The sequence below is a fragment of the Blennius ocellaris genome, assembly GCF_963422515.1.
Source record: "Blennius ocellaris genome assembly, chromosome: 19".
In the NCBI taxonomy this organism is placed as follows: Eukaryota; Metazoa; Chordata; class Actinopteri; order Blenniiformes; family Blenniidae; genus Blennius; species Blennius ocellaris.
This window is the reverse complement of record NC_137668.1, coordinates 9,733,237-9,745,318: the sequence shown is the minus strand read 5'-3', so window position 1 is coordinate 9,745,318 and position 12,082 is coordinate 9,733,237. Positions and strand designations below refer to the sequence as shown.

The 12,082-nt window shown below is 44.1% G+C and overlaps 1 protein-coding gene across 3 annotated transcripts in view; it reads left to right on the top strand.

Moving 5' to 3' along the window:
• The window catches only part of arfgef1 (ADP-ribosylation factor guanine nucleotide-exchange factor 1 (brefeldin A-inhibited)), a 57,320-nt gene that overhangs the window by 16,362 nt on the left and 28,876 nt on the right, over nucleotides 1–12,082 (top strand). For 2 of the 3 annotated variants that reach the window (XM_080515054.1, XM_080515056.1), the window contains exons 2-7: nucleotides 3,722–3,752; nucleotides 6,343–6,499; nucleotides 6,851–6,997; nucleotides 8,164–8,343; nucleotides 9,038–9,091; nucleotides 11,149–11,506. In XM_080515054.1, coding sequence (XP_080371180.1) covers nucleotides 3,722–3,752; nucleotides 6,343–6,499; nucleotides 6,851–6,997; nucleotides 8,164–8,343; nucleotides 9,038–9,091; nucleotides 11,149–11,506 — 927 coding nt within the window. The remainder of the gene's footprint in view (nucleotides 1–3,721; nucleotides 3,753–6,342; nucleotides 6,500–6,850; nucleotides 6,998–8,163; nucleotides 8,344–9,037; nucleotides 9,092–11,148; nucleotides 11,507–12,082) is intronic. The other variant, XM_080515055.1, reaches the window with a different exon arrangement.

Below are 12,082 nucleotides of genomic sequence, written 5' to 3'. Positions count from 1 at the left end.
GCAGGGCCCCTGCGACAAAGTAGGGCACGGAAAGCGGCGTCCTCAAGGTCGGCCGTGTTTAGTGCAACTGCGCTTTGTGCCTCCAAGTGCAATAATGGATAAATATGAGTAATCCGTGCATGCTGGGTCACACCGTGTCGTGAAGTGGTCAACCTCATTAACTTTCATTGATCTGAATATGTACATTCTATTTTAATATAATACTGATCGATGTTTTATTTGCAGCACGGCACAGTTGTTTGATGGATGGCTTGTTTTACCTCAGGAGGGGGTCGGACAGATGTAGTTTTGATTGAATGGCAGTTTAGCACCGTTTACCTAATGGCACATTACATTTGCATTCAATTATTCTCGCCTTTGTGAGCTGCGTGAACACAGCTCTCCAGGGTCGTGTTGGGAGACTCCTGCAATATAAGGTAATCCACCATGTGACACTTTCATACGAAATAAAAATATAACTTGATGAAAGCGACAATGCGAACAATACATTCGGCAGGTAAAACTGAGAAATTAAGAGTTATTTTGGGGTGCTTTTCCTCACTCATCTGCCTGTGTTTTAAAACTGCCATCACAATGTTCCTCAACTTTCGTTTGCAGCTCACGTCTGCCGTTCTCGGGAGGGGGTTGTTCTCTGACAGTTAAAAATCTGTTCCTCCTCATCACCACCACCCACTGTTGCCATGGTTACCCCATTCAAATCTTGGGGGTGACAGTTCCTCATCAACGGTCCTGACGCACCCAGCTAATTATCCGACAGTTACTTTCTCCGTCAAATCGACAATCCTCATCCCCTCCGATCAGGCCGTCTGCTGGCGCGCCCGCTGTCCGTCCCCCCCCATTTGACTTGTGTGTCCATTTGCATCAAACTGATAATCCGCTGCCACCGTCGTATTACGTGAAGTTAATATTGAAAGTGGCTCAGCCTCGTCAGCATACGTTTCTAATTTCATGCATCCTCTGGATAGAAAGGGATTTCTATCAAAGGACGCATGAAATTATAAACGCATGCTGACCAAGAAAGAAAGAAAAGAAAGAAAAAGCCAAAGTTGAGCAGTGACTTTTATATTTTGGTTGAGTTGCTCAGATAAACGGCTCATCTCCCGTCTGCCAGGTCTGGCTCCGTCTCGCACCGAAGTGAAGTGTTGGAGTCAGACTGCAGTGATTCTTCACTTTAGAGAACAAATACACAGGAGGGTTTTTTTGTCAACAAACATTAATTGGAATCGTGGAAATATGGTCAGAAATTGTGCTGGAAAAAGTTCGATTGATAGAAAATGTTGATGAATTTAATGTCTTTGCTAAAATTACACATTTTATGGGTTCACGTTTTTCTGTCTCAGAGGCCCCAAATTCCCTCAAATACAGTGGACACCATTTGTAGTCTTTAGTTTTACTCAAACATATTGTAGAACTCTAATTTTCTGATGATCTCTGGCTCTTTCGATATTATTTCACCTTTGATTTTGTCTGGACTTGGTACATTGCTGCTTAAGTACCTTATATTATACAAGTTTGTGAATAATATATACATTTGTATGGGTTTTTCATAGGAATTTAGTAGTTGTGCATCTGGAATGAGACAAAAAAAAGAAACGATATATTCTCAAAACAAAAAAAACCCCCACAACATATCCAAGAAGACAAACAAGTAGGAGCTGTAGTGAGTTTATAGGAGGTGTCTGGTATCACTCGGCACATCCGCTTATATATCTCTCCATCTACATCCATCATCTTTGTTTCTGTAATATCTGAGGCTTCATAAACACACACAGGATTAGTCGATCATCCTTCGAGGAGTACGCTTGTTATATAGTGCATGTTGCTTCTGTGACAAACTGGCAGCTTATCTATAGGAAATATTGTATCCGCTTTAGTAAATCTTTATTTGTTTTTGATTTCCTGACATCACTGGCATTAAAACTGAGCATGTGCTCTACAAACAAATTGATTTATTAGATAATTAAAGCAGAGATTGACAATTTTGATCATGGCGCAAGCCATTATGGGGTCGAGCATTCTTCCAACAAGAAGACGAACTTTTCAAAGTTTATCAATTTGAAGCATGGCTTTGAGGATTTTTCAATGTTTGTGCCTCCTCCAAAGTGAACATTATCATATTTTTTATGGTCTTTTGTTTCAATGATTGTAATCTTGCGCCAAAGAAATTTACCAAGTCGGAACAAGTGACTGACGGTTTCAATTCCGGGGATTCTTGTGTTGGGCAGCTTTATTTGATATTCTTGACATTTTCTGGACAAACAATGAGTCACTTCATCAAGAGAATTGAGAATAAACAACACAGATTTTTCGAATTATCTATAAGCCTTTTATCTTTATTTTGTGTCACTGCTCATTTTAATCAGCTTGTGTTTGAAAGTGTTGCATAATAAGACCATAATTATTCATCATCTAAGCAAAAAGATTTTGGACTTAACTTTTTACATTGTCGAGGGTGCAAAGGTTCACCTCCCCTAAATATGACGGCTATGATTTGGTCCAATTTTCTTTTCGTCTGTTGGGTTTTTGTTGCAAGAAAACATCCCTTCAACTTCCAATTTCCGTGGAAAAAAAATGAGAACTTCTTTTCTTGAATCTCTTGTCCCATTTGAAATCTTTTCTGCTTGTTGTGACTGCACCTATACGATTATGTGAATAACCATATGACAGGCTGGAGAAACAGAAATGTCTCTTTTCCTCTGCATCTTGTATATCAGTAAAATGTGGCTGAAACCAACTTCAATTTAATTCCACAGAGTGTTACGTGCTAAATATTTTGTCCAAATAGATTTCTTTGAAATGGCTGTTGGCCTTCCAGCAGTGAAATAATTGAGCTGTCATTGCGTTGCTGGGTTTTTTCCCCCAACTATTGCTGGATGCTGCAAATCAGGCCGGGCTTTGCAGATTGCCACTGTGTTTTTAAAAGCTTCCTCATTGAAAGTTCCCCTTTAATGTCTAGTACCAATTGGCCTCCCTTTTGCACTCTATTTCTGTCTCTGCCTCTCTCATCCCTCCCCCTTTGTATGTCTGCCTCGTTTTTTTTATAAAATTCCCTCTCGTCTGTGTCGGCACTCGGCGAGTTCCTAATATCGCTCTCATGCCTGGAGATATGTGAAATAAACACGAACGTTGGCCTGGCTCATGGACACGGAGGCCGTCGGGATGATATTTTTGGTGGCTCCGCTGCAGCCGAGGCAGTACATTAAACCGGTACATTTCTGTGTGGCAATAGCGGACGTAAACAAGTCCCATCGCCATGACGACACCGGGGCATTCATGCAACAAGACCAAGCCGCGCGATGAACATGTCAAGTCGAATACTTCTGATGTTGGGAGTGTGAGAGTGCCTGCTAAAAAGTGTGCGGTAACATTTGATGTAACTGCATGAAGCCCAATCCCTCAGGACCCAGAAAGAGAAAAAAAAAAGTGGTGGCTGTGCACACAGCTACATCAGGTTCCTAAAAGTCTCTGAGTAACACTGTCTGATCTGATGAAATATTCCAGTTGTGCATTCGGGAGGGTTTTTTTCTTTCTTTCCTGCACAGATTCTGTAAAAAGCTCCTTCATAAATAAGTGGAATTGTCTGTGCTGCTGCCAGGCGCTGATATGTGCTTTGCTCCCCATGGTGTCATTAGACGAGTAAAATACTGCAGAATTGACATTCCCTGAGGCACCTGCTCGACTAATTTAACGTGTTCTCTCTCCCTTTCCTTTCTGCTTCCAGAGGAAATCAAGGAAGAATCAGAAAAGTTAAGGTAAGCAGCCAATGTGTTCTGTACTCCAGTAACGTAACGAGGGTCATTTTAATGTCTTCTTTTTGTTTTGTTTATCCACTGTGACATTTATGACTCAGTTTCAAGTATGTGTTGCTCTGCGAGGGGGATTTTAGAGCATTGTGTGTGTGCGTTTCTCTTGGTGTACACACATATGTATGCACAGCCTCTAGTGTGTTTTTGTTTGTTTCTCTCGGACTGGTCGGTTCCCAGCAGCCCCTTTGCCATTCCCATTAATGGCTTTCTTCGTGAAGCCCGGCCCAGTGCTGAACTATTGTGTGTATGTGTGTGTATGCGTGTGTGCGCGCGCGCACTCATGAAACCGGCTGCCAAGTAACGCAGGCTTTGGCATGAAACGTGGCGTGAGTGCCACCTCCCCTCCCTCCTCCCCCGTCCTTTCTTCCCCCCGTCGGCTCGATTCTATTTCCCTCTCATATTTCTATACACACACGCACACACACACACACACACACACACACACACACACCATTTTCTCCCCTGGTTTTCTGCTCGCTCCAGACTAACATCAACAGTGGCCAAATTCATCCAAATCTCGCCCTGGAGGTTAAGACTTGTTGATCAAAGATGAGTGGATGTGGAGGCTCGCCGCAGCCACACCCAGCTCACACAAATGCCCCTGCTTTGGGTTTCATCTCCGTCACTCCACAGCTCCAGCTCATTTTAAAGGCTTCATGCACGCAGCACTTTGAGTCGTGCTCTCTTTTTTGTAGCTTGCAATGCTTTTTCAGTTGCATTCATGGCTGCATGTTATGCTATATTGTCTGTGGGAAATCATATGCTGAATTATATGTCACCTTCTATATTCATGCATCTCTTTATTTTGTGTGTCGCCTCTACTTGAGCATTACCTCAAACATGGTCAATTGAAATAATAGATCTACAATACAAGAATGAATTAAAACAGCAAGAAAACACCTTGAATAAACGTCAAATCTTGTGACAGCGTCTAGAAAGAGAAGGTGCAGTTAAATCTGCAACGCTTGACAAAGAATGTGTGAAAGATGTGCAGGAGTAATGATGCATTTGTTTCAGCAGAAAGAAGGTTTGGTTTTGAAGCACCTCCACAACAGTTTTTAGAAAACGAAGAAACTAATGGAAACATCGTTATCTTATTCATTTTACAACCGTAATTAGCTACGAGTGTGGCTGCTAAAAAAAAAAGACGGCATTGAAAGTGAATGAACTTAAGGAGGAAGGATTTTTAAAAAAAAGTTAAGATATGACGTGATTAAACTATGTTACTAGTTTTTTTTTTCTGGAAACTCACTTTAATAACCCAGTTTTTAATGCTGCGTTTCATAAGTTCACTAAGTTTGACATGGGTCTGATGATAAGGAAGGAGCAGGCGAGGTGGCGCCGTCGAGGGAGCTCAGGAATAATCCAGAGCAGACAAACTTCTTGCACATACACATGGTGATCTCGGGACTGGAGCAGACGGATTGGATAGTCTTTGCTGAGTCATAGCTCCACTGAAATGTACAAAAATGCTTTTTAAAATGATCCCAGGATTCACATTTTTCTCCTTTTTTCAAAAAAAATTTGAAGCATTTACACATCCATACATTTTCCCTCGTTCAACTATCTATAATTTGTGACTCCTAAAATTTGTCCTGTTTGTTTAATGACCTTATTTCTTCGCTCCGTCCTCTCCTCCCAGCCGCCTCCCTTCTGTTTCCTTCTACAGTCTCTTGATCTCTCGAATCCCTCTTTAATTTAGTTTCTTGACGCACGTTTTCTCCCGTTATGAAGAATGTGTTAAAAAATATAAACCTATTATTTCCCCTCATCCTTCCTCTCCTCTCCAGCTTTTCTCTTGTGATCGTGCACCGCCACACTCTGTGAGGTCGTCGCTTTAAAGGCAGAAAAAAGCTGAAGTCATCCTTTTTCATTGCCAAGATATAAACAATACAGCCCCCTCCTTCGCCATTGGTCTCCCTCCCTCCCTCCCTCCCTCCCTCCCTTGCTCTGTTATTCCCTCCTCTTCACAAGTGCAGTCTGGGTGTGGTGGTTAGTGCTCAGGCATGCTGTAAAGACATGACCGCTGAAAGCGATGGTCCATATTTTATGTCCCCGGCCTTTATAGATTCAAGGGGGGGGGGATGGCGATATCGTTTAATTCCAGGTAGTCCGAGGCCAGGGCATGCTTTGTCAGCATGAACACACAGCCAAGTCTGAGCCCGAGAACAAACCTCTGGCTTCCCGGGGAGAAGTCGAGTGAAAAATGTAAATCTGCCAGATTCGGCGATGTTGAATTCAGTATAAGAAAATTGTGTTACTTTGCATTTCGTGCCCCCGAGGAACAGGATGCGTGGCAAGATGTTAGCAGCTTTAACATGTTTAACGTCTTGCATTGTAAACACACATTGCTCACACCCACCTCTTCCTGCCAGGATGTCGAGGGAAGTGTGAGTCTGTCGGGATGATTCTTAAACCTCGCTTCTCTTCTTTTGATTCCAGTTGACAGACCGGGCCGTGTGATCACAGTGTTTATCTCACAGTCTCTTGTCTCTATTCTTTTTTTTTTTTTCTTTCCCTTCCTAAATTGTTCCAGTCCGCCCAGTGGAGACAGCAAATCGGGTTCCAGCACGTTACCGCCAATCAAATCAAAGACCAACTTCATTGAAGCCGACAAGTACTTCTTGCCGTTTGAGCTGGCATGTCAGTCCAAATGTCCCCGCATCGTCATCACCTCACTCGACTGTTTACAGGTCAGTGGCGGGACGAGTCAAACTGTGGACCCCTGAAGGGTTTAGAAGCCTGCTTATTACATATGATAAGCATCGTTTATGTAGGTGTATGATGGGACATTTTTAGCAAAAGTCCTGCAGGTCTCTGTAATCACTGTGCAAATCTCCATTTCTCTGCTTTCTGGTAGTTTTGGAATGTACCTGATGACGTCCATGTTTTTCGTAGGCATGCTAGAGCTTGTCATTAGCGAGAGGAGTGTAACTTAAACTATTATCCCAACAGTAAATACAACCAGGTTAGACTTTGATGCACTAAAAGTTTTGTTTGTAAATGTGTGTTTACACGCGTCGCCGTCTGTATCTGCCTTGCAGAAGCTGATAGCGTATGGCCACCTGACCGGCAGTGCCCCGGACAGCACGGCTCCAGGCAAGAAGCTCATCGACAGGATCATCGAGACCATCTGCGCTTGTTTCCAGGGACCGCAGACCGATGAGGGCGTGCAGCTACAGATTATTAAGGTGTGCTGCTGCTCTCCGAAGCATCAGCCCATTACACACATGCTGAGCCAACTCCAGGCTGAGTAATTAGCCTTCAGTTACAATCAGGCCCATTAACGCTCGGCCGTTGGCACAACGTGTGCATCAACACAGGACGTTCAGGAAAACTGCAAACTTTCAGATTTAGTTTGAGGGACTTTGCATCCAAATCAGGGATTACGATGCATTTGAAGCCCAATTTGCACAGGATTAGTATTACACGGGGCCCGATCGTAACCGAGGTTCCCAGTGCGGGTCCCTGGCGTGGAGCCGGACATGGGACCCACGCCGTGCCGTCCTCTACTGGGCGGGCACTGCCGCATCCCAACAGGCATCACCATGGTGGGAGAGGATGGTCATGTGGGCCGGGGGTCAAAATGGAGTTGCCTCGGGGCGGTGGGCACCCTCTCCCCCCCTCAGTCATGTGATTAAAAAAAAACTAAAAAAGCAATTAGAATAACCCCCAATCACTGAGATGCAGATTCGTACAAGACTAGTATTATTACAGGGACATCAGTGTTTGGCGAAATATGGTAGGTAATTTGCAGTGGAATCTTTACTTTACAAATTATAGCTTTCGCACAGGATTATAATCACAGACATCCTGCGCAATTATTGCAAATTATCATTGGTCCCTCGGTAATGCTAATCCAGTGCAAATAGGGCTATATTTGTTTTTGACCTACATCTTTTTGAATGGACAAACCATTCAAATAAAGTCTTATTAATTCACTTTATGAGACTTATGGATTCAACCAACATAAATAGTATTGCAGATTATAAATAATGTTGGTATTTCTATTAAAAAACTGAACAAAAAAGGCAAATAAGCTATTTGCTCTACTAATGTAAGTATGACAACAATAATAGTAATAATACGTTATATTTGTAGGCGCCTTTCAGAACACTCAAGGTCACCGCACACAACATAACTACATAAATGTATGTATATATGATCGCACTTTGAGTTACTGAGTTTGCACTCTGTAATCATAAGTACCCTCAGTACTCATCTGCTCACTCCAAAAACTCCTGTTTTAAACGTTTCTAAAGTAAAGCTCATGTACATGCGAGTGAATATGTAACCTTTGGTGCAGAAGGTCAGCCTTTCGCTCTCTGACAGCCTCCTCCGTGACTCTTCCTGGCAGGCCCTGTTGACAGCGGTGACCTCTCAGCACATAGAGATCCACGAGGGCACGGTGCTGCAAGCCGTCCGCACGTGTTATAACATCTACCTGGCCAGCAAGAACCTCATTAACCAGACCACCGCCAAGGCCACGCTCACGCAGATGCTCAACGTCATCTTTGCCCGCATGGAGAATCAAGCAGTATGTACAACCTTGTGGATATGTGGACAGACACGGAGGGCCGCTCGTCCGTGTCTGTCTTGCCTGTGAAACTATTTACATTATTCAGGTTTTTGAGGATTCCGTTAAAAAAGAAAAAAAGTGACAATGCAGTAGCAAATATTTTATTTTCTGCTGTAAAGTCAGATTCAATTACGATATACTGACTTTAACTTAAGTGGGAACCGCTTGATGGTTTGCTCAAACCACCTGATTCACGTAAAGATACAGTATGTAAGATGACGTGATGCTACTCCTGTACTCTGGGTGGCAGTAATGAGTCACTGCCAAGAGCTTTTAAGGGCTTGTTGGATTTCTGGTACTCCATGTGGAGCTGCTTTTTCTCTTCCTGACCTAAATTAAAGTGACTCACTGCACCTTCATGTGGTACAAAGTGGTATTACAAGACTGACTAACAGCTTGTTAACTTTAGTAGATTTCCACATTCAGATTATTTCTAAGTTCCTTTTGACAAAAAAAAGAAGAAGAAGAAAAAAAAAAGATATGACATACTGTACCTTTAACTCTATTGTTTGCTTTGTGTCCAGAAGGACATTTTAGATGTTGCCTTCAGCAAATACAAAAGCTTGCTCTAATGTCATCTTTTTCTTTTTGAATGACACTTTTTCCCCCCTCCTCCTCACCTGCTTCCCTCCCTTCCCTTTTGGACACATAGCTTACAAATCACAAGCTATCTTGGTCTCTGGCCTCCAGAAAGCGTGACCGCCAGGTAAAGCGCGCAGGACTGCGGTGACATGCCTGATCAGAACTCTTTAAACTCTTCTCTGTGTATCTGTGTTTGCGCATTGAGCTCGTTCCTCATCCATCCATGCACTCATCCGTTCTCTTCCGTTTTGCTCCGACACTTGCCCAGGAGCAGCTATGCCGTGTACTTCTTCCACCGTGTGCTTGCTGTGGCTTCTGTTCACCTCTCGCTTTCCCCGCACCAGTTTACATTTGAGTTTCCAATCACAGCTGGGCGTGGCGAATGTTTTTATCGCGGGTCAGCCGCGCTCATCTCATCCCCAACAGCTCTGGGTTTTGCTTTGTGCCTCCGAAGGCCAAATATAGTTATTTCAGAACAATCAGGCTGGCGTCGAGTCAGACACTGACAAAGAAATCTCAGGCAGCAGTCAAGGGTAGAGGAAGAGGGACGAGGCAGAGGCCTATTGTTTTGTTCTCACTGCCGAACAGGGAGATCCACTTTTTTTATTTGTGTGTTGCTGCGTGCTCCTGACTGCAGCTCAGCATGGTTCTCTCTCTCTCTCTCGCTCTCGCTCTCTCTCTCTCTCACCACCTCTCCCTCTCTCCCACAGCCTTCACTAGCTGACTGAGGTGGCATTTAAATAATGAGCTTAGTTTGTTTGCGCTGCCTCGCCTGTCCCCTCCAGTGGAGGTGCGTTTGTCTGGCCCTGTTACCGTTACTCATATTCAATACTAATCATTTCATTCAGAGGGCTGCAGCATTGAGTTCTTGTTGGTTACATTTAAATGTGACCCGAGCAGCAGTCTCATTTAATTAGAATTGAGCAGCAGCGGATGGAAGTGTGGGTCTCCAAATAGGCTTTAATAAAAGGGCTAAGTGCAGGTTTTGTTTTGCCTTCTGCAAACAGAGAATAGGCTTTTAGTGAAAAAAAAAAAAATGTCACGAAACACTGTATAATTGCGTCCCGTGCCAAGGAATAGATATGAGACTACTTTCCTGAAAGAAACTACCATTGGTCATCAGTTTCTCTGCATTTAACTGATTTCCTTTTGTTGTAGTCACAGCTGTGTTTTACAAAGCAAGTCTTGTGTCGTTAGAATTGCCATTTATCACCACTGTTTTGTAAATGTGTCACACTGTTTCATCTGTCCCCTCCAGCTACTCTGTCTTTTAGATTCCAGTCACTTCAACTCTGTAATTCGTTTTGTTTTTGTTGTTGTAACCTTTAATTCTCAGCAAATCTACAAATGCATCTTGGGCTGTTGTTACTTTAGCTTGGTTGAGAGAATTTGCTCTGCTTGTAATTATTTGCCCCTCCTCTTTGAAACTCGTGCCGGTGTTTGCTGTGACATAGCGAAGTGTCCAACAGTGCATAGAACTTTTTTCCCTTTGCATCCACCAAATTATCATCGATATTCGACCCCACAAACGAGACAGTCCCTCCTCTGGAAGACGCGATGTTGGAATTGACTCAATATTTCAGAACCGTGTGCAAATGTCTCTTGACCCACTTTTTTTATGGCCCCCTGACCTGCCAAGCTAAAGCACAGCAAAACTTTCCAGCGTTTTCTATCGGAGGCAGTGTTGACACACGTCAGCCATGACACATCAGCCGGCCCGTGGCTGTACGAGCCATTTTCCACTAAGAAATCCCTCCTGCCGCCAGCGGATTGAAATACAACCCGAGTTCACACGAGCCGGCATGAATTGATTCCACAGCCGTTTTGTCTCATTGCTGGTCTTCAGACGCATGCTCTACTTCTCAGTGCGTGCATATTCATATACATCTCCACGAGGACGCGCATCTGCCGTATGCCGATGCACTTAAGATTTTTTTAAGGGATAGTCGAAACCCCAATTATGCCGTTTTCTTGGAGGTTGTAAGACAGGATCATCAAAGCTTCTGATTGCCCAAGAGTCTGTGTACACATTCTCAATATATCTCTGTCTGTGTGTCTGTCTGTGTGTGTTGCATGTGGCTGTTCTCTCTGAATGCCTTCGCCCTCGATTGTTTTGCACGTCTGTGTGCGTGCGTGCGTGCGTGTGTGTGTGTGTGTGTGTGTAATGTCCCCCGTCCACAGTTGCAGGAAGCAAAGCAGCAGGAGAGAGAGCGGCACCGGCAGCACTCTCCGGTCACCCAGCACACCGAGCCAGACTCCCCGCAGATGCACACCAACATGCACCCGCAGGCCAAAGGGCTGCCCCAGGAGGCCAACGGGCCCGTCACCCCTCCCACCCCCAGCATCACCACCCCGTCCACCCCGTCCACGCCCTCCACGCCGGCCACAGAGCCCGGCAGCAGGTGCGTGTCCGGGGAGCGGGAGGAGCCGGGCGAGCAGGGGCCCCTGTACGAGAACCCCGACCCAGAAAACGGGTCGGATTTCTGCGTGGGTGAAAACGAACAGACCGAAGCAGACCAAGCCACCGCAGCAGCACAACGTAAGTATATTGACAGGAGAGAAGAGAAGGGCTCGCCGTGACTGCATTACAACGCCAACACACAAGGCGTTTTGACAAATGTACAAAAATGATAGACTTTAAGTAAAGAAGTTGTATCGCTTCTTGCGTGCATGATCCCTCGGGTCTATTTGTCCTCTCGTCTGCTCAATTATTGGTGGATTAAGTCTAACCCACCGGCCAGAGGTGACAGCTTCTCTGCCATCAGACCAAACAAAGCAAATAAATGCCTTAAAAAAAAAAAGAAATAAATCTAAGTAAAGCAGAGCTTGTCACCTCACACATACACTAAATTCACACTCACATTGCACAGGGTTTGCCTCACACCAAGGAGCAACCTTTGGTTGTGTTCTGGAATTCTGTTATTCTAAAAAGAAATGACATTGTTGATAAAAGTTTTTCCGCAGTCTATTTACAGCTGGATATTTACTACTTCCTATGCTTTTGAAAACTCCTTCAATGAGAGTAACAGCAAGTTCAACAAATGCATTTTAATGACATTGTAACTTCAAGTGTTTTGGAACAGAAAACAAAACAAACAAAAAAAAAAACCTGTCT